The sequence below is a fragment of the Vicia villosa genome, linkage group LG3 (genome assembly GCF_029867415.1).
Source record: "Vicia villosa cultivar HV-30 ecotype Madison, WI linkage group LG3, Vvil1.0, whole genome shotgun sequence".
In the NCBI taxonomy this organism is placed as follows: domain Eukaryota; kingdom Viridiplantae; phylum Streptophyta; class Magnoliopsida; order Fabales; family Fabaceae; genus Vicia; species Vicia villosa.
The window spans coordinates 47,875,662-47,899,695 of NC_081182.1; the positions used below are offsets into that span (position 1 = coordinate 47,875,662).

General features: G+C 36.9%; 1 protein-coding gene and 1 pseudogene across 1 annotated transcript; both read left to right on the plus strand.

Annotated features, from left to right (window-relative positions):
* Positions 1–5,732: 5,732 nt before the first annotated feature.
* On the plus strand, positions 5,733–8,783 carry LOC131658003 (putative dehydration-responsive element-binding protein 2H; annotated as a pseudogene).
* Positions 8,784–9,386: 603 nt separating this feature from the next.
* LOC131661319 (uncharacterized) lies at positions 9,387–13,625 on the plus strand. Its single transcript, XM_058930822.1, has 3 exons — positions 9,387–9,558; positions 9,736–9,794; positions 10,937–13,625. The coding sequence occupies exon 3, from the start codon at positions 11,044–11,046 to the stop codon at positions 13,174–13,176; it is 2,133 nt and encodes a 710-aa protein (XP_058786805.1). The 5' UTR covers positions 9,387–9,558; positions 9,736–9,794; positions 10,937–11,043; the 3' UTR covers positions 13,177–13,625.
* The last annotated feature ends 10,409 nt before the right edge of the window (positions 13,626–24,034 follow it).

Consider the following 24,034-nt stretch of genomic DNA (forward strand, 5'->3'; position numbering starts at 1 on the left):
TTATCTCAGAGTCGGTTAATGTTTGACATCACTATATAGCGATTCTCCACAACATTAAAGAGCATCTCTCTGAGGAATAAAGAGTTCAAATATTTCATACTCTTAAGGAGGGGAATGCTTGTGCTAACTATCTAGTAAAATGATTAAGAATGATGTTTAAGAATGCTCATTGGCTAACCATATAGTAAAATGATCATTGGATTCTCACCATCTAGTAAAATGAAGAGATCTTATAAAATGTTATCACTTCACAACTAGCTAAGTGATACTTAAACTACATGTTAGAACAGAGACGCGAATATAAATTATAGTAGAGAGAAATATACACAAATTTTGTTTATACAATTCGGTCAAGAGTAATTATAGTTCATTTTATTTATGTTTTGTAAATTACATTGTATTTAGATTACACTGTTAGAAGTCATATATATATATAATATAAGATTTTAGTTTATTTAAAACTCTAACCCCTAGTTTTCCTAAACCGACAATTATCTTTATCCATAATTAATTATTACAGCAATATGAGATATTCTCTAAACAACATGTAGTTATCTCAACAACTCATAATTATCTCAATAACCTATAATTATCTCAACAATATGAGCCATATTCAACAATCTCCACCTTGACGAATATCAAACCCCTATGAATACTTCTTGCATAACGATTTGTCCTGGAAAATGGGGAGGTACACCTCCTGCTTTACATTAAGAAAAATGTAACAAGTCCAAATAGTATTTGAACATGTCACTGGTGACTGGCTTGGTCAACATATCAGCTGCATTCTCTGAAGTGTGAACCTTCTGAAATAATATTTGTTCAAACGCCAACAACTCCTTGATCTTGTGGAATCACACATCAATATGCTTGGTCCTAGCATACACCTTATTGTTTGCTAAATAGATGTCACTTTTACTATCACAATGCAACTGAACTCTACCTTGCTCAACACTCAACTCTTTCACTAACCCTGTAAGCTACAATGCTTCTTTCGCGGCTTCAATTACTGCCATGTATTCTTCCTCATTTATAGACATGACTACTATGGATTGAAATAATGATTTTCAATATATAGACCCCCACAAGAGTAAATACATAACCTATTATAGACCTCATATCATCCAGATCACTAGCATAGTCAGAATCCACATATGATATATGTTGAACATAATACCATAATCTACTGTACCCTTCAAGTACCTTAGGATCCACTGGAGTGCTTTCCAATGTTGCTTCCCTAGCTTAGACATGAACTTGCACACTTGACTAATTACTTTTCCCAAGTTCGGTCTAGTGCAAGCCATAACATACATCTAATAACCAAACTACAATGGCATAAGAAATCTTAGACATATTTTTAATCTATGAGTCTGTCTTTGGACATTGTTCTAAAGAGAGCTTAAAACGATTCACCAATGGAGTACTCACAGGCTTTGCTTTACTCAAGTCAAATATGCTCAAAACACCTTCAACAAAGTTTTTCTGAGACAACCAAAATTTATTAGCTCCTCTGTCCCTGTGAATTTTCATCTCAAGAAACCTTTTTATGGCACCCGGATCCTTCATATCAAACTCCTTACCCAACTTGGTCTTCAACTCATTTACATCATGCAAATGGTCGGCAACAATCAACATATCATCAACATAAAGTAATATGAAAGTAAAAAAGTCATCATCAAGGCTCCCCACATAAACACAACAATCATAATCACACCTTCCATAACCAATCCAGAGCATGTATAAATCAAAGCGCTTGTACCACTGTCTTGGAGGATGCTTGAAGACATATAAAGACCTCTTTAATTTGCAAACAAGTCTGCCATGTCCAGTATCATTGAATCTCTCTGGTTGCTTCATGTAGATTTGCTCCTCTAGATTACCATGGAAGAAATTCGTTTTCACATTCATTTGTTATAAATGCACATTCCTGCTGGCTACCAGGGTCAATATTGCTCTAATAGAAGTGTGTCTGACGACCTAATTGAAAATATCATCATAATTAATCCCCTTCTGTTGTGAATACCTCTTTGTAATTAGTCAAGCCTTGAACTTTTCCCCTTCTTTTTCTATTATTGTTGGCTTTTTCTCTATATACCCACTTGCAACCAATAACTCTCTTTCCTTGTGGCAGTTGAACAAGATCCCATGTCTCGTTCTTTTTTAAAGACTCCATCTCTTCCACCATAGCACCCATCCACTTATCTTTCTCCTGGATATCCATAGCCTTTCAAAAAATAAAAGGGTATCCTGAACTGGTAATAAGAGCATATGCTGCAAAGTATTCAATCCCATATCTTATTAAAGGTGTAATACGACAGGGTCCCTATCACGCACAAGTGTATAATCTTGTCATTTTTATGAATCTTGCACTCCACATGAATATGAGCCTAATTCATCCTGTTGTTGGGTTACAATCTGCCTTAGACTCACGGGTGGCTCTTCAATGTCCACTTGAATCTTGTCCTGGATAGAATTTGCTACCTCAATATCTAGCACAATTGTCACATCTAACTATTTCAACATTGTCTGGTCATCAAATATAACATCTCCACTGACAACCACCTTCCTCTTAATAGGATACCACAACTTTTAACCCTTCACACATTTATTGTAGCCAATAAAGATGCAATATTTTGACTTGGGGTCAAGTTTAGATCGATTCTCATTGGAAATATACACATATGATGGACACCCAAAAATCCTCAAATTACTTATATCAATGGGGTTACCTAACATTTTGGGTTTTTAATTTTCTTTGGTTTATTTACACTGACATCTTGGGTTTTATAAATATTTGTTTTCAAGTCTATTTAAAAATATGATAGTTTATTTAAAAATTATTTATATTTTAAAAATAGCAATTGCTTGCTCGTCCTTATATACTTTCAACTGGCTTCCTTTTTTGAGTGAAGAAACATAACACAATTGGTAAGGGAACAAAGATTGTAATCACAATGTCACGAGTTTGAATCCCACTATCTCACATTTTTGCATTTTTCCTCTTATTTTTCACTAATTTTCTTTCCTTTTTCAAAATATCAAACTTTGGGTTTTTTTCTTTTGGACAATTTCTTTTTTGGTAGTTTTTAACCTAAATTCTTCATCTATAAATAGGGCTATCTTCACCCTATTTTTCTCACCGACAATTTCCTACAAAATTCACACACTACGATTCTCAATTTTTTTTCACACTATTTTTCAAAACCTTTTTATCCAAACCTTTTATCTTCTATTGGTGTTACTCTCAAACTTTTGAGGCCGATGATTTCATATGTTAGTCCCGAAGCGTTAGTAAGTTATTTTCAAAACTCACCATATTTATCCCTTGGGTTGGGATAAGTATGCAAGATATGAGTTATAGTTCATCGTGTTAGTCTCAAAGCAGTGATGAATCATTAACTTATTACGTTTGTCCCCTAGATTGTGGTGAACATACAAATCTACGATATAACTCATTGCGTTAGTCTCGAAGCAGCAATAAGTTATCTATTTTTTAACCCGTAGTATCTACCCTTTAGGTTGTGGTAGGTGTGCGAAGTCAGCGGTATAATTTGTTGTGTTAGTCTCGAAGCCTCAACAAATTATCAAACTCTGCATTATTTATCCTCTAGGTTGTGATAAATATGTGATATTTGCGATATAACTTACTATGTTAGTCTTGGAGCTTTAGTAAGTTACCTTTTCAAACTCGTATTATCTACCTCCTAGGTTGTGGTAGGTTTGCAAAATTTGTGATATACCTTATTGCATCAGTTACCCAGTAACGATAAGTTATCTTCTATCCCCTAGGTTGTGATAAGAATGCAACTTTTGCGATATAACCTAATGCGCCAATCTCCTAGCATCGATAGGTTATTCTTTCTTTTTAGGTTATCTACCCCAAGGTCATGGTAGGTGCACTAGAAGATCTACGATATAGTCTAATGCGTCAGTCTCCCAGCAATAGTAGATTATCTAAAAACCCAAGTATCTACCCCTTAGGTTGTGGTAGGTATATGAACATCTACGATATAACTTAATGCTTTAGTCTCCTAACAGCAATAAGTTTTTTTGTTCACAAAACACGCATAAATTTATCCCCTGGGTAGCGATAAATGTGCAAAGTCGGCGATACAATTTACTATGTTAGTCCCCTAGCTTTAGTAAGTTGAGTTAATGTCCATGTTATCTATCCCCTAGGTTGTGATAGATACGTCGAATATGCGATATTGTTGCATTAATCTCTCAACAGCGACTATTCATCCTCTTTTTAAGCCAGTGTTGTTCACCCCCTAGGTTGTGGTGAATACACAAAGTCTACGATTTGACTTATTACAATAGTCCCCGAGCAGTAATAAGCTACCTTCAATCAAGTCACGTTAGTCCCCGAGCAGTGATTGATTGATTATCTACGTTTTTCCTTGTTACGTTAGTCCCCGAGCAGTAACAAATCAACTTTCAACTTATTACGTTAGTCCCCGAGTAGTAATAAGCTACTTCTAATCAAATCATGTTAGTCCTCGAAAAGTGGTTGAATTGATTATCTACGACATTCCTTGATTACGTTAGTCCCCAAGCAGTAACAAGTTACAATTTATCACATTAGTCCCCTAGCAGTGATCAGTTGGTCCACATTATCACATCATTCCCTTTGCAGTGATAAATGTGTTAATCTAGCATTTTTTATACTATCAAATCTTGGTTGAGAACAGACATAACCGACACCATTATCAAATTCCAGTCTTGGTTGAGAACAGACACAACCGACACCATTATCAAATTCCAGTCTTGGTTGAGAACAGACACAACCGGCACCATTATCAAATTTCAGTCTTGGTTGAGGACAAACACAACCGACACCATTTCCAATATCAAATTTCAAATCCACGTCATTTATCCCCTAGATAGCGATAAATGTACAAAATCTATGATACAATCTGCTATGTTAGTCTCCAAGCGTTAGCAGTTATTTTCCATATTCATTCGACATTGTTTAATTAGTCCCTTGGCATAAACAAAGTGAATATCTGCAACTTTTACTCCCTAGGTTGTAGTAGACACGGGAAACCATAACTATTCACATAAGTCTCTAAGCAGTGATATGTTATCCAACTCATCAATCTTATCAAATTAGTCCCTTAGCAAAGATAAGATTGATCCCGCATTATCTTTTCCCTAGATATCTACTTCAGTAATACAACCTGCTATATTAGTCTCTAATCTTTAGCAAGTGTTCTTCAAACCTTTTCAACTCTATTGGATTAGTCCCTTAGCAAAAATAGAGTCGACACCCTCATTCACTTACCCTCTAGGTCATGATAAGTCTACGTTAAATACTCTTCGCATATCTATTGGATCAGTCTCTTAGAAAATATCGATATGTCGAATCTTATTCCAGACATCGATAGGTTAACTGCGCCACCCACGTCCCTTTCATGCTTTTTCATATCAAGCTGCAATTTACTGGTTGAATTTTAGGGTCTTCCATTATTTAATAACCCTCTGATTCGAACATGCGCGAACTGCGCCCCGTCACACTCTTCAAAGAGTAATTGAATAGGGGCAGCTGTCATACCCCAAGTTTTCCCGCCCTATTTCGAAGAAAATTCAAATGATTTTCAAAATTGGGTTTTATAAATTTCTTTAGTTTATTTTGGGTTTTTATTAAACATTTGGTTTGGATATTACTTCGTTCCGCTTACTTAAAAATATAAAATAGTTTATTTAAAATTATTTGTATTTTTAACGAAATGTCACATAACCTTCATATACTTTCAACTAGTTCTCTATTTCGAATAAATGAGATAACACAGTTGGTAAAGAAGCAGAGGTTGCTCAAGCATGAGATCGTGGGTTCGAATCTCACTTGGTGTACTTTCGTTATTTTTTGGTTATTTTTAATCTTTTTTATACCTGGACACAAGTATGTCGAGATTCTTAATCTTGGTGAGCAAGATAATTTTGGGTTTTTTATTTTTGGGTTTTTTATTTTTGGCCAAAATTTTAGTTCCATAAATAGGGCTCTCTTCACCCTATTTTGTCACCAACAATCACCCTGAAATTCTAGAATTTCACACACACACACACACAATCTCTCACAACTTGCAATTTTACAAACACTTATGTTTTTTAAACCTTATTTTCAAAAAAACTATTTTGGCCGATGATTTCATATGAGGCCCCCTTTTACTTTCAATTTTGTTATTTTTAATTATTTCTTAAAACCATATGATGATTCTTAATGGTTATTTCAATTTTTTTATCAAATACCCACAATCATCCAAAATTCCACAATTCCTAAATCACTCTCCCTAAGTTGTTGTTCTTGACGAACAACAACAAAATCGTTGATCTTGACGAACAACAACAAAATCGTTGATCTTGACGAACAATAACAAAACCGTTGATCTTAATAAACAACAACGATAAAAAACCCCAAAACCTCATTTTTAAAACCTAAAGACTAAATGGATCCTCTTGAGTACAAGGAAGGTAAGGGGTGCCCAACACATTCCCTTTGCCTAATTTACCTACTTATCCAGATCTCTTATTTTAAGGGTTTCTCACTTGCACTGTCCTTTCATTAGGATAAAACAATTAGTGAGTGACGACTCGTTTAAACATAAATTTTTAAGCCGGTTGCTACAGTGTCTGTGTCCTATTTGGCAAAGTCCTAGATTAGGGCGCCCAACGCTTAAACAAATGGGCCTTCCAGACGAAATCCAATGGAGTCGCCCACATAGTTCGTCCAACATAGAAGTTAATAAGAGAAAGTCCATGTTGACTCCAAAAATATAGCCGGTCAATAACCTCCTTAATAAAGGGGAACAATTAAGACTACGTATAGAGGGGCATAAACACTAGCCCTCAAGAGTTCCTATAAATAGACTACCCCTCAAATAGATAGGGGGATCTCACATGTCATACACACTTACTACTATCCAACACTACTCAAAGATCACTCAGCTCCGAGTAACCCTAGCAACATCACCATGCTCGGTTGTCTGCAACCTAGGTGCGCCGACCACTAGCAGAGCCTTTCATCTCACGTGTGCTGGTCCATTAAACAACCTCAAAAACCACCAGACAAGGTTACTTGCCATCGTGAGTTAACCCTCACCCTCAAATATGTAATATACATATTAGGGTCTCTAAATCTCACTGCCCTTGTAGGGGAAACACATACACACACATGTACCTTTTTGGACGATACACGAATGATTCAAACGTTAAATTAATTTAATTTGTTTTTTACGAATAATTATTAAATATGTAAGTGCGATAACTTTAACACTTTGTATCAATGAGTTCTGAAATATAAATACAAATATTTACAAATTGATGTATTTAGTTAAAAAAAGAAGACTAAATACATTAACTTTTGTTCAAATTAAAAAAGACTCACTCAATTATATTAAATATGCTCATTCTTTGTTCGATTTTTCGCATTTGAAAAATAGATTAACATCTTTGTAATGATAGTTTAAGTTTTTTTTTTGACATATGCATATAATCCGATCACTCGACAATATAATTTTTTAGTTTAATTCTAAAACTATCCCAATAAATATTTAATTGGCATGATATAATTAAATACATCTCTAAATGAAATGTTACGCCACACATAAATAAAATAAAAAAATTGAACTAAACCAATCTGCTAAATCAATACTTATATGTTTGGTTTTGCGGTGAACGGATCTGATTCTAAGTGAATTAATTTTGTAGTATTGATTCTTATTAAAAGTGAATTGAATGTAAAGTGATTTATTTTTGAATACATTTATGCTACAGTGGATTGAACAATAAATTTCATTATAAAAATCACATTTAAATTCAAAAGCTAATTGTAGCTTCAAATAGAATTAATTCTGAAAGTATAATGACGCCTATGTTTGATTTCCCAACCAGTTACCGCTATCGTACGTTTAAAAGTATATGTATCATGATTTTCTGAAGCAACAAATCCTTGCTTTTATCAAACGCACGATGTAAACGTAGTTTTGAATAAATCCCTAACATAGATGAATTCAATTTTATAAAAATCAAACACCTCAAAATCATTTTAGAATCAATTCTATACCTTTAGAATTGTTTTTGAGAATTTCTTTATTCACCCCCTATGGGGGTCACCTCCCGCGAAAAACCAAAAATACCTCTACTTCGGAAATGAATTTACGAAATATTTTTTTTCAAAATTTTCCCAGAATTCGGAAATGCACTTCCGAAAACATCAAATGAGGGGTATTTTCGGAGATGCATTTTCGAAAACACCCATTTTTAGGGGTTTCTGAAGTATACTTCCGAAAAAAGACAAAAAAATAACAAACTCCTCTTGAGACGCAGAAAAAGGAAATCACGCAAGAGAAGAACACAATGGCGAAAGAAGGGATTCAGTGGAAGATACTCTTGAGAAGTGGAAGAAATACAACAAGCAGCAACAACAAAAACTTGGTAGTGGAGATAATGGAGCTGAAAAGATTCACAAAGTTCCTGTAAAAGGTTCGAGAAAAGGGTGCATGAGAGGTAAAGGTGGTCCTCAGAATTCAGATTGCAATTTCAGAGGAGTTAGACAGAGGATTTGGGGTAAATGGGTCGCTGAGATCCGCGAACCTATCAATGGTAAACATGTTGGTGAGAAAGCAAATAGGCTTTGGCTTGGTTCTTTCTCTACAACACATGAAGCTGCTCTTGCTTATGATAAAGCAGCTAAGGCTATGTATGGACCTAGTGCTCGTTTGAGAGTGGAAATAATGGAAGTGCACCTTATGGATTTAGTTCAGGGCCAAGTAGGAAGCTGAGTGATCTTTCTCAATAGTAGCACTAATTTGCTATTTTTTTGTCTTTTTTCGGAAGTATATTTCCGAAACCCCCAAAAATGGGTGTTTTCGGAAATGCATCTCCGAAAATACCCTCATTTGATGTTTTCGGAAGTGCATTTTCGAATTTTAAGAAAATTTTGAAAAAAATGACTTCGGAAATGCATTTCCGAAGTTTAAGGGCATTTTGAAGTTTTCGCCAGAAGTGACCAAGAAGGTAGGGAGGTCAAGAAAGAAATTCTCTTATTTTTGCCTATTCCCAAAGCTAAAACTAAAACTTGGAAACCATAGTTAAAATATCGTGATTTTCTGAAGCAACAAATCCTTGCTTTTATCAAACGCACGATGTGAACGTAGTTTTGAATAAATCCCTAACATAAACGAATTCAATTTTATAAAAATCAAACACCTCAAAATCATTTTATAATCAATTCTATACCTTTAGAATTGTTTTTACCTATTCCCAAAGCTAAAACTAACAATTGGAAACCATAGTTAAAATTTAACCATAGTTAAGGTAGTTGGGCCCCATTCCATTATAAAAAGGTAGTATGTTTGGGTTAAGAGAACAAAAACTTAGACAAAAATAAAAGAAAAGGAAAATGATTAACCAGCAAAGCAAGAGGCAGTAGTAGTAAAATTGGGGCAAGATAGATTCTTCACAGTTTGTAAGGGCTTTGACAGATGGGTCACTGTACATCGTGACCGTCTTCTCAGATTCAAATTTCTCAACGTTACAGCCTTTTTCTCCAATTAGGTAATTCCATTTGTTCATCATTTCATCAAACACCTTGTGTTATGTCTTTTGCTGTTTCACTTTTCGTTCAATTCGAAACGCGCGCAAGTTCTAGGGTTTCCATTTTTCTTGATCGGCGAGCTCAATTGTGATGTTTCTGTGAATTTTAACCGTTCTTGTTTGTTTTCGATTGTTCAGCTCCTGTAGATCTGTGGCGGGATTTTGTTAGCTTCGAAATTCGTGTCCCGAAGTCACAGGTTGGTTTCCGAACATTCCTCACTCTGTCATCTCTTGTTGTTGTCCTTTTTTTTCACAGTAAGATTCTTTTAAGAATTTTGATTTTTTTTTTTTGGGTGAGAATTTGGATCGTTTGGTGGGTTCGGTGCTTTTGATTTGTGATGACTTCATGCTAGTTACTATGTTAATGCTGTGTAAGTGTGTGTTTGGTGAGTTTGCAAATGAGTAGTTGATTATTGAATGGCATTTATTTACCATGTTCTTGTGATTATGACTGGAAACGGTGTTGCTATTTGCATCTTGTTTTTGTAAACAAGTTATAATAACTATATGATCTGTGGCAGTTAATGTTGAGCTGTCCTAACACATGCTTTGTATAAGAAAAAATTGAGCCGTGTTACTTCTAGTGTTGCTAAGAAACTTGGTATGAAGAGGATTGAGATATTTGTTTTGTTAACGCTGATGGGTTCTGTATGAGTATTTGAGTATGATATTCTTGTATACTCGGAGTGTCTTATTGCTATACCTTAAAACAACATATTTATGGAGAACAATTTGAAGAGGAGCTTATGAATGTTACTAACTCTGAGTTAACATTTTGTTCTAAGCTGTAGCTCAAGTGATTGAGTTAGGGAATCCGAAGGACTTTGAGACAAGGCTCAAGTTTTAAATCCTAACTGCTAATGTAATACACGAACAATCGGCATTTTTCTATAAAAAACTCAAATTTACCTTTTCTGCTCTTTCCAAGTGTACTTGATTACTTGATTATTTGTCAGTGCTACATCAGACCTGGTTGGACACTGTTTTTCCATTTTTCTTCAGTTGCATTTATGCTGATTTGCTATGTTGTAATTTGACAAAAATGACACTTTGAAACTTGTCTCTCTTTGACACATGTAACATATGTTATTCCATAGAGGTGCCCATAAATTTTTTCTATGATGTTCAATGCAAGACCCTAAGTTTGATTATTAAAAACTGAATATTTCTTACAAGTTGCTAACATGATTTAAGAAATCATAGTCTTTTTCTGTAATCGTTTTGAATATTGATACGTGATGCATACTTTGAAAACCTGGTTTGGTTTAATTGTTGATCAACACACCTAAATCTCAAGAATTTCAATTGTATATCTCAGCTTGTTTTTCTTTTGGTTCAGGTACACGAGGTTTCCTCATGCAAAGGTGTCTTGCTACAGACTCTAGTTGAGGTTTAAATCATTTGTCTTTTAGCTAAGTGTGGAGGAAAACATATCACAGGTTTGAAATGATGGAGTGCAACAAAGATGAGGCAGTTAGGGCCAAAGAAATAGCAGAGAGGAAATTTTCTGAAAGGGAATATATTGGTGCGAAGAAGTTTGCTATTAAGGCTCAAAGTTTGTATCCTGATTTGGAGGATGTTCCCCAGTTTTTGACTACTATTGACATTTATATATCTGCTGAGAACAAAGTAAGCGGAGAGATGGATTGGTATGGTATACTTGGAGTGAGCCCCTTTGCTGATGAAGAGACTGTTAGAAAGCAGTACAGGAAGTTAGCGCTCACCCTTCATCCTGACAAAAACAAGTCTTTAGGTGCAGAGGGTGCATTTAAACTGGTTTCAGAGGCATGGAGTTTGTTATCAGATAAGACAAAGAGATTAGAATATAACCAGAAGAGGAGTTTGAAAGGCTTCCAACATAATACTCCCAACCGTGGGCATCCATCAGCAGCGCCTAGTTCAAATAGTTATTATCATTTTAAGAAGAATGCATCTTCAAATGTGAGGACTGGGAATAATAATGCGAGGGCGCCTGCAACTTCTGTTCCTCCTCCCCAGAAAAAGGCTGAAACCTTTTGGACTATCTGTAATCGGTGCAGGACACATTATGAATATCTCAGAGTTTATTTGAATCACACCCTTTTATGTCCCAACTGTAATGAAGCTTTTGTGGCTGTAGAGAGGGGTCCTCCTCCCAATGTTTTTAAGCCGTCAAGTTCGCCCTCCTCACATCAGCAGCACCAAAATTCTCGACGTCATCCAGGAACTAATAATTCAAACCATCTGTGGGGTTCCCAGTCCAGAATGGCTGGTTTTGGTAGCACAGATGGATCGTCATCTGTTGCCGCCCAAGCTGCAAGTGTTGTGCAGAAGGCAAGTGAGAAAGTGAAGAGAGAAGGAGCACCGTCAATTGCTGAATGGGAGAGGATTCAAATGTCTAAGAGGGCTGATGGTTCTATGAAGAAAAGGAGGACAGATGATATGCGCACTAATGGTTATCCAGGATATATGGCAAATCATATGGCTATGGGACATGGAGCAGCAGGCTTGGGCAGTTTCTCTGAATCAGGAAAGGTTAACATGGAAAAAGAAAGGATTTATGGTTTTTCAGGTCTTTCAAGCAAGCATAATAGCACGCGAGAGTTGTCAATGTTTGAGTTACGAAACATGTTGGTAAATAAGGCACGGAATGAAATTCGTAAGAAACTTGAAGAATGGAAGTTAAGGGCTGAAGCTAAGATTATCAACAAGAACAAAGAGAATAAGAGACACAAAAATATGCTTAATGACAAAACAACTGGTTCAGAGAATTATAAAGAGTCCAATGTTAATGGTAATAAGCATGTTGGTATTGGTTCTTTACCCGCCACATCTGATGATACAGTTAAGAGCCAAGCCTATGTTACAATCAATGTTCCGGATCCTGATTTTCACAATTTTGACTTGGATAGAGCTGAAAGTTCCTTTGCAGAGGATCAGGTCTGGGCTGCTTATGATGACGATGATGGAATGCCTAGATATTATGCTAGAATTCACAAGGTGATCTCCATTAAACCATTTAGAATGCGAATCAGTTGGCTTAACTCTCGAAACAACACTGAATTGGGCCCAATAGATTGGGTAGGTTCTGGTTTTTATAAAACTTGTGGGGATTTCAGGACTGGAAAGCATGAAGTAACTGAATCATTAAATTCATTTTCACACAAGGTTAGGTGGACAAAAGGCAACAGAGGAGTTGTGCGCATCTTTCCAGGTAGGGGAGAAGTCTGGGCACTTTATAGAAACTGGTCACCTGATTGGAATGAACATACTCCTGATGAAGTGATACATAAGTATGACATGGTAGAGGTGCTTGATGATTTCAGTGAAGAGCAAGGTATATCAGTCACTCCCCTTGTTAAGTTTCCTGGCTTTAGGACAGTATTTCGAAGGCACCAGGACCAGAATGAGGTTAAGAGGATTCCTAAAGAGGAGATGTTCCGATTCTCTCATCAGGTTCCTAATCACTTGCTTAGTGGGCAAGAAGCTCATAATGCTCCAATAGGCTGTCGAGAGTTGGATCCAGCAGCTACTCCTTTAGATCTCCTTCAGATAGACACGGAAGCTAACGAGACAGCAGGTAATGTTAAGAAAGCCTGAGCAAGACACATAACCTACAGTTCAGTTCTACTGAAGAGCATGCATCTTGAATAGGAGAGAGGATGCTTCGACACCTTGTAGGGCAGAAATGTTCAAACGAGGATGACAAACAAAAAATGGGATGGTAGATGACAATGCACAACATTGTGACCTTTTATGCAGTAGGCTTGGGAAATTCAAATTAAAATTGATGAAAATACACCCTCTTACTCAACTTTTTGATTTTGTAAGTCCAACTCAGATAATCTCTAGTGTCTTTTGGTTTTTTGTTGTATAATTTTTAGACATGTTATTCCTAGACTTCATATGGATGTCCATACTCATGGTGAACACAGTTATTACTCATCAATCTTCAAACAAGATGATTATACTGTTGTTTTGGGATTATTACGTGCTTTCAGTGCCTGGTGATTTGCTTTTCCAGTTTATGAACAGGCCCATTCTATTAATGAGTTTTACTTCTGTCTGATTCATTTGCTAATTGCAGTTCTATACGTGATGCAATGAAGCATTTATTTAAAACTGCATTTAATGTAGATTAAAAAAACTGCACATTGTTTTTTATTACGACTTCCTGTTTTTAATAGAAAAACACTCGTGTTCTTCTGTGATCTACATGGGTCTCTGCTTGGCAACTATCACTAAGTATGGGTTGGTGAATGGTAGATTACATACCAGGCATAAAGTTGGTCGGAAATTGTCAGATACATATTTTTAGTTTGATCCCTGAGTGGGAGGAGCTGCTCAAGAATTTTAATAGATTTAGTAGGTTCTTTAGCATGACGGGGAAGTGAGACTATGTCAATAGGAAGATGATGTAGTAGGATTTTGTTGGCTAACGTTTTGAAAATATGTTAATTGTTTGGGTGTGAAATTAGAACTCAAGAGAGATTGCTATTCATTCAAAAGAGATTACCATATGAAAAAGATCATGTCAACAAAGATGATTCTTCAACTTGTGATGCTATCGGGAACAAATTGGTGCCTTGTAAGGTTCTCTTACTTGCATGGAGGCTATTTAATAATAGACAGATGTGGAATTACTCAATTGAAATCTTATTTGTGTGAGAAATTGGGATGATGTTCAAAATTTTTCAATATTCGTTTTTTTGGAATATTTCTTTTTCAACATGCTGGTAAAAATTATTCTTGAAAATCCCAAAATGTCATTCGGAGATGCATCTTCGAACGCATTACAAAAAGGTGTTTCGGAGATGTCTATCTGAAATAACCACTGACAATGTTTTTTTTTTTTATAGAAATTCATCAAAAGTTAAGTTTTGATACGAATAAAAAAAAACGCGAATGGAATAAAAATGTTAAACAACAATAATCACAAACGATAATAAGCAATATCAAACTATAATAAACGATAGGCATAACGATAACAAACGATAATATGTTGTTATGAAAATAGTAAAATATTATACATAAATTGTTCTGGAATAAAAAAAACATAGCCAATACTACGTATGCATAATCCTCACTCCCTAGCCCCTCATTTGCCTCCTGTATCCCAATGCAGTCGCTGCCTTGCTAACCATCCTCTCCATGATGGCCACCGCCTTAGGTCTGCCCCTCTCAATGATTCCTAAGTCCAGAGCCTCCTCCCTAATCTCTTGTATCCGATGAAAGACCGACAAGACATCAGTGACATGATCATCTTCGACCTGCTGGTTCTTCAGAATCTCCTCATGAGCTGGCCTAGGTGGACGTCCAGGAGCATCCGATGTCATGATAGGGTGTGACAGTGTGTAGAACCATGTCACATATCCCTCTACACAATGCCAACTACTGGATGCCGAAATCATCCGATAGTCCCGTGGCACTAAATGATGCTCCCAATCATCAAAGATCTCATCGAGATTCCAGCGGAAAATGGTGTCGGGAGCAGCATGAGATGGAGATTTGGGTATGATCTGGACATAGCCAAACTGCCGCATGCATTGCTCCGACAGATACCTGACCATAGTGCCGGTCCTACATGCCAGCCACCCAGAGTACAAAGAGATGAAGTCGAATGAGATAATCTCTCTGTGATCCTCGAACGACGTCCATAGGATATCATCATGAACAGTCTGATCGAGATACACCCAGAATGGGAGCACAGCCTAATTCCCTCTGTGGGGGAGATACATGGTAGCCCTCAGCATAACCTCCGTATAGTTAAGATCAAGAGCATATCCATGAATGTGGTGGAAGTGAGAAATGATCCATCCCTGAAGTAACGAATAAGAGACATGTATGCAAAAATTGTTAATAGTAAAATAAATTTAATAGTGGGAATGAAAGGTACTATCAACAGCATGCAAGAGTCTGTAAGCTGCATCGTCCTCCAGTTAGAGGCTTCATTCAACTTTTGGTATAGGTATACCAAACACCCGACCCCCCCAGTTCCACTCACACACCGCATCCAAATCCATAAAGTACCGGAGGTATATTACATCCATGCACTTAACACTTTTGTCCACAAAAAGGGACGTGCCAACCAAGTACATGAAGTAACACCTCAAAGCAGACTGACGATGATACTGAACAAAGAAGTCGTCGCCCTCAGTCTCGGAATCAGCTGCCGCAATAAGGTGGTCTTCATAAAGGTCCTTAAAGAACATGAACTTCACATGTGTCCCATTGGTCGAAGAACACTGCTCAATTGCCATTTCTGGTTGAGCACCCAAATGTCAACCATCCACTCAGTGACAACATCAGGAGTGATGCGGTAGTGGTTAAGGAGCCTCCCTTGAATAAGAAGGTGTAACAGACAGGCGACGTCATCCAGAGTGATCGTCATCTCTCTAACCAAAAAGTGGAAAGACGATGTCTCCTTGTGCCATCTCTCTACGAATGCCCCTGCATTCCGTGGCTAATGGTGTTGTAACCGTAACAACAAAGTCCTGAAAGTCCGGAGGCAATAATGACATCCCTGAACCAATTCGTAGCAGGATGATGCAAAATGCATATTTTGCGAGCGTGGTTCACAGACTTTAGTATCAACTACTCCTTTAAAATAAAAATTAATATCAAGATGGAGGTATAGTACAAAAGTGTAATAAAAAAGTAAAACTGTAATAAAAAATATACCTCTCCACGGGAAACATGTCGTGCGACATGATTGGAGTAATATATCAAGAGGGAGGTGTCAGAGAGCCCTCTTGGGTAAGCTGGGGTAATATGCACGGGTGCAGGAACATGTACCTCCTCTAGTGCCTCCTCGGGTGCAGGAACATGTTACTCATCCGATGCCTCCTCATTATCCCTAGATGAGGACGCACGGGATAGACGAATCCTGATAGCAGAAGCAGTTGGTCCATCGACTTCCTTCCGCAGTACCCGACGATGTTTACGACCCCTTGCAGCCGGCTCAACTCTCTCACGTAGAGTAGAAGCTGTTTAGGTTGGCCTACCGAGTCTAACTCTGTTAGGGTTGTCAGATATTTTTCCTGGAAAAATAATAATGACAAGAATAGGTCGAGTTTGAAAAATTTTTAAAAAACTCAGTCATTATTTTAGAGATGCATCTCCGAAACCCCTCAGAGTAGGGGTGGCAAGACGGACCACCCGTCCCGCCCCGCGTCCGCCTTAAGTCCTCCAAACAGCGAGCGGGGCGAGCAAACCCGTCAAGTAAAATAGGCATAAAAATCATGCTCGCCCCGCCAAAGTTTACCTACAAAAATATTGCATATATTTACAAATAAATGTATAAAATAAAACCATCAAGAATTTGAATTACTAGAATTAACTAAAACAGGGAGGGCTTAAGGCGAGACGAGCTTAACGAATAGATGAGGCGAGTTTTAGCGGGCGATGGGTTTTGACGGGGCGAGCTTAGGTGGGTTTTGGCAGCGCAAACTTTATTGGGCGGCGGGCCTAAAATCCCAACCCAACCCGCCATTTTTGGCAGGTGCGCGGGCCGACCCGACGGGCCACCGCCCGTTTTGCCACCCCTACCTCAGAGGTGTTTTCGGAGATGCGCTTTCGAAAATACGTGCGACCTATATTTTTGGAGCTTCAACCTCAATCACACAAAAATGTCATTTTACACAGTTTAAACTTCAAACAACCAACATTATACAATATCTACTAACTATAAATGATCCTAAACATCATTTTATACACATGCAAATAGAAAAAGATTTTTTTGTAAAACTTATTCAATATGTGAAAATTTGTTGAAATGTGTTGAATGATGTTGCAATGAGTTGTAAGGAGTTGCAATGAATGGAATAATATTTGTGGAAATTGATGGAAATGAAGTTTGGAAATGTTGATTTAAGGGTTTTTGGATGTTTGAGGTTTAAGGTTGTTTGAGGTTTGGAAATAGACAGAATGAAGGTGGTTCTGTCGTGAGTTACATTATATAGCCTAATTCGGAGATGCATCTCCGAAAAGTCCAGAATTAAAAAAATAGGTTTATTCGGAGATGCATATCCAAAACACCCCTGATTTTGAACAAAAAGTGAAATCGGAGATGCATCTTCGAAAAACACCTCAAAAAAAAAAAGAAATGTGGTGCGTTCGGGGATGCATCTCTGAATTATGAGGGCAAAAAAAGAATTACGCTAGAGGCCCCTAAGAAGACATAGAGGTGGAAAAAGAAATTCTCTCTTTTTATTTGTCTTGTCTTTTTGTATGAGAAATATGATCATATGTAATGGGCTAGTTGGATCTCAGGAGTATTTTGTCGAATAATAGTTTAGATCATGTTTTAGTTTCTGGAAATTATTAATTCCACCTTAAGTGGTGGAAAAACCTTAAGAAAATTTTAAATTGTCCCTTAGGTTTTAGAGATGCATCTCCGAACGCACTATTTGTTTCAGTCAAAACGTTAAAACTGAGTCATACTCGATATATTTTTCAAAATTTATTTCGAAGATGCATCTCTGCAATAATTCAATATACACACTATGCATCCCTCACCGAAACGTCATTTTTTGTCATAAATTATTTTGAAGATGCATCTCCATATTCACACCAGATATAATTCGGAGGTGCATCTCCCGAACCACACCAACAATAGTTTTTGACTTTGATTTAGATAAACTATGATGAATTAGACGATATGTTATAACAATACTATGATGAATTAAACCATACAACGAATATGAAGAAAATGACAAATATAAAGTAATACATCTAAAGTACACAATGAATTCGAAATAAGTCAAAATAAAATACAACCAATAATAAATCCAGAGTACAAATACTATAAACTATTGCCTATATCAGACTCGGGACCCCTTATTCCTACACTTCCTCCTATACTGTAATGCTTCACGTGCCTCCTCTATCATGGCATCTACAACGTCCCTGACCTCGGAGCCATCTAGAAAGAGTCCTCTATCATTAACCTCCTTGCCCAATCTCTATAATACACTGACATCTAGGTAACACATCGACAACATGATCTACCCTAGCCTGCTCCTCCTATAATATCTTCAGATGAGTAGGCCTCGGTGGATCTCCTGGAGCATCATATATCATATAAGGATGTGACATCCTTAAGAACCACCGGATGTAACCATATGCGTAGCTCCATTTGTTAGGAGCTATGGTATTTTGTGCCTCCTATGATATCAGATGTTAACATCCATATCTCTACGTGTCATAGCGGGAGGAGCAAACATAGAAGGGTCTATGGGAATATATTGCATGTATCTGAATTGTCGCATGACGCGCTCAGGAAGATGAGAATATGTCAGACGCGAATCACAAGAAAACGATTCATAGTAGAAGATAATTAATGATCTCCAAGAGACGCGTCTCACGATGAATGACGTAAGAATGGAAGTGTATGTCCTCTGTTACCAAACGACTAAGATACACCTGGTATGGCTCTCCGTCACTCGATTCTCTTTGAGCAAAACGAATGCCGAACCACTTGGCATATCCCCGGTGTATGTTAGAACATATGACAAGCAGGATATGCGTGGGAAGTGCAGATGAATCAATATTAATGGTGTTGCAAAAGTGTTATTAAAATGACACACAAACACTATATGACCAAGAAATTTTACTGCCAATAGTGTGATGTTGTCTGTCACCTGTTTGGTCTTCCACATACAACTTTTAAATAACTTGGAGTACAAGTAAACCAAACAAGCGCCCCCTAGTTGTACTCATGGATCCGCTCGAAGTAATTGAAGTATCGCAGGTAGATGACATCCACATAAGTGGCACTCTTGTCCCCAAAAATGGACGTGCCAACCTAATATAACAAGTATTCTCTTAGAGTGTATGCTCTATGTTGCGTAACTTACTCTTCATCACCAGCAACCTGCTATGCTCTATGCAGCTCCTGTATATACTCCCTCTCCAGGAATCAAAACCTAACATGACACCCTTTGGTGGCTTCTAAATCCTTCATGGAACCCTCTGGACCAACTCCCAGATAGTATACCATCATCTCTAGTGCATCATCTGTGTTAATCTTCCCATGATCTAAGATTTTCCCCCCTAATTGGAAGATGAAGCAGACACGAGACATCATTCAATGTGATAGACATCTCACCATGTGGACGATGAAATGATGACGTCTCTATATGCCATATTTCTAAAATACAGACATCATACCATGGTCAACTGTAACATAACCGGTCCTGCACAAGTCTCTTAGCCCAAAAAGCCGCAAAACATCATGAAACCTGCTCATTAGGCTATTTCAGGTAAGTAATCTTCCACCCACGGTTGATGAATTTTAGAGCATCACGATCTTGCAGAAAAATAAATTATCGTCAGAAACTTTTTATATTATAACTAACATGATTTACAAAGAATGAAACCAACTAAAATTTACCTCTCTGTCCCAAACATATCTAGCAGCATGGTCCGGGTAAAGAAGTAGCAGAGACAAGTCTGACGGGCCTCCTTCAAATCCCTCAAGTGCCTGTAGGGCCTCATGTGCCTGGGGTGTCCCTAATGCCTCAGGTGACTCGGTTACATCTGGTGCATTAATAGGTGAAACATATATCTTATGGGAAGACGAATGCAGAGATGCATGAGTAGGTGACACCCGTCTCCTACGGGAAGAAGAAGGAAGAGATGCATGAGCCCGAAAAGATGACGCCTTCGCACTAAACGTGCTAGAAATAATAGGTGCATGCGATGGTTGACTATTTCCCCTCTGAAATGAAGCATGTTGTGCAATCATGACGTGCCTCATCTGTCTAGCCTATCACCCATAATGCGTGTAAGTATACATACGAAACACCATGAGTTCTATAAAAGAAGAAACAAAATTCATACTGACATACTTCAGAGATGCATCTCCAGGTTCTGGGGATCTAAACGTTGATAAACTTTGGAGACGCATCTCCGAAATTTTCTGCAACTCATACTAGAGTCAATGACAGAAACGCAATCCCTCAAAATATCAAACACATTTCTCATTTACATTACATGTATAAATTACCTATTTCATAACCTAATCCCCACTTTCTACAAATTTATATAAAAACTAAAAAAAATTTACAAATTGTGAGTATACTTTGGTGTTGAGTGAGCTTTTTGATGGACTTGATGTTGATGGAAGAAGCTTTGAAGTTGGTTGAATGATTTTGAGATAATGTGAGTTGGGAGAGTTTGAGTGGTTTAGAGTTGTTTTTTTAGAAATGAGAAAGGACAAAGGATTCTGCCGCGTTTTTGATCAAATAGCGTCTGAAGATGCATCTCCAAAATTTTTACAGAGATAAATTTCTGTAATATTTTTTTATTGTCTTAGGGCCTGATTCAAGAATATATAGAATTAAAGAGCGTCTGAATATGTTTCTCTAGAATTCAGAAGTATTATTATACTTTCATGAAAACATGGTAATAATCTATAGAGTGTTTTAAGTATTTTTTTAATTTATGAGAATGATATATTTGTCGGAATTGGTTACTTACGTATTATTTTAGACTAATGCAAACTTGTGCTTTAAGACACAAGTTAAAAAACCATAAATAGATTATTCGTTTTAAAAATCGATTCAATTATTTAGAAGTTAAAGTATAATATCATTTAAGAGATTAATTACTATAAACGGTCGGTGTAAAATTTTTTACACAGTCAGTGAATCATAACCACCCACTACAAATTAATAAATAATTAAATTAAAAATAAAATATAATTTACAATCCAACGTTTATTATTCACTGACGGTGTAAAACTTCTTTACACTGTCGATGCATTCCAATTAAACTCTATCATTTAATGATAAAACTTTTATTTTAAAATTTATTAAGAACACAAATTATCATGGTCTTTTTCGAAAACTACACATATTATTATACCGACATATGAAGAAAAAAGTCACCATTTTTTCCCAGTCTCATTTTTAAAATCATGGTGGCAAAGAAGATATATATATTTTTTCACTAGTTGTTTCTCTACTTATGTGCTAATCAAGCTAAGACAAAGACTACAAACAAATATTCCGACATATTATTCTAGAAATAGTAGCAAAAAGAATTATAGTTGTTAGTAAAAAATACTGCGAATAAATGAAATTATGTAAGATACATTATAGTATTATAGTAAATAATAATTTTGGATATATATCGAGGGACCGGGAAACACGAGTGTTTGGTGATATATATCTGAGTGATTTCTTGCACAATTTCAAAGATGAACGGTGGAAACAGTGATTTGAATACAAAATTTCCGGTGTTTTATGGAAAGAACTGAAATCGATGGATGATTCAAATGCGTGTGTTGTTTGGCGCTTAAGATGTGCTCGATCTTGCCAACGACGGTTACACGCCTGTTGACGCGGATGCAACGAAAGTGCAAAGAAACGCGCAACGAGAAAGAAACACTACGCCAAATTTGGCTTTTAGCAGCACCCCTACGAAAGCGCTTTTAGGAAAAGCGCTGGCATAGGCTTCGCTAAAGACAAAATTAAAAAACACGCTAAAAAAGCGCTCTAATAGTGGGGGGGTATGAAAGCGCTTTTAAGAAGCGCTCTGGTAGGGGGGGGGGTTATGAGAGCGCTTTTCAAAAGCGCTCTGGTAGGGGGGGGGGGTACGAAAGCGCTTTACAAAAGCGCTCTGGTAGGTGGGGGGAACGTGGGGGGAACGAAAGCGCTTTTCAAAAGCGCTCTGGTAGGGGTGTTTAATGAGAGCGCTTTTTGTCAAAAGCGCTGGTATAGCCCAGGCTATGAGAGCGCTTTCCAGAAGCGCTTTAGTAGCCTTATTACTAAAATTAAAACCAAAAACACGCTTCTACTGTTTCTCACTTTCTCTCTTTCTTTTTCTCTCTGCACGCGAACCAGAAACCCCACCCCTCACCGTCGTCGGTCCTCCGTCAACCTTATCGGTCCTCCGTCAACCTTATCGGTCCTCCGTCCACCACCATCGCGCGAACTTCTTCTCCTCCGTCCACCACCATCGTTTCGTCTCCGTCTCTTCTCCTCTGGTAGCAACTTGCTTTGCGCCACCCAGGTATCACACTTCTCATAGCTTTTAACAAAACCCTAGATGTATCAATGTATCCTTGTGATTCTGAATTTGATGGAATGCTCTTTTCTTAAGGCCTTTGATATATATATACATACATAATATTTCTGTTAGCAATTGCCTAGTTCCAGAAACGTGTGATTTTAGGTGATAGGGTTTGTTCTAGAAACTTCTAAGTGATAGGGTTTTGAGTTCTGTTGAACTGTGAAATGGTGGCTGTTGGATTGTTTGGGGTCTGCTTGTATGGTTTTCACAAAATATAAATTTAACCTCTTCTTATCTTTTGAGTTCTGTTCCATAGAGAGGCTCTTATTCTTAATTTGTGGTCTCCATTTATGTCCTTAGCCTCTTCTTATCTTAGTACAATTGAAATTGTGAGTCTCTTGTTATCTTAGTAGAATTGAAATTGTGAGTAAAGTTTCTTGACTGTTGTATAAGATAGTGGAGGAGGTGCAATATTTCTCTACCAATGATGATATATGTAGTGGATTTTGAGGCATGTCGGTATATACATACGTGTAAAGGTATATAACTAGCTAGTGGCATAACCGATGCCCATCATATATTTGGGCATAAAACTGAATATAAATTAAATGATATAAAAATGAATATATAATAGTATCAGTATGAACATAATTAAAAATGAAACATCTCATGAAACAGAGACCAGCACTAAAATCATACCATTCCCTCCATATGCCATAAAACTCACATTACAGACAGTTTTTCATTCATTAGAATTCACATGAAGTTATCCTACAATATTTCTCAATTTAGTGAAAAGGTAGTTACTACGAAGTTTCTAAGAAATAGCGCAGTTTCTAACTGTTTCTTTTGGGTCAAGCTTGTACAATATAAGTTTCTATGATATATATGTTGTGTGTGTATGAGATTGAGAGTGATGGTATATATTGTACAATAAATTGGCTTGTTCAAGGATGCCAAGTACTGTAAAGTATGAGAATGACAGCACATAGAGAAATTAAATAATAAATAATATATAATAATAGTAATAATATATACCTTATGAGAGTTGAATTAATGAGGAAGAGAAAAGGTAAAGAATGAAACAAGAGTGAGTTAATGTATATAGACAAGGATGATTCATAAGGTTTGCTTTTGAGCAAAAAGTTTTATAGCTTCGTGTTAGTAGTGGTGTATTTAATTAACTGCATCGTGTGTCTTGTGTTAGTAGTGTTAGTAGTGGTGTATTTAATTAACTGCATCATGAGCTATTCACCCATTCTTATTATAATCATACATTGAATTGAATTTCTTGTATAGGTCTGACTGGATTGATAACTTTGGATCTCTTTGGAGCTCGTATCATTGACTCTGGTACTACATATTTAGGAGTATGTACACACATCAAACTATTGTTGATTTCCTTTGTTCAATCGATTTTGTCTTGGTGGTTACTAACTTT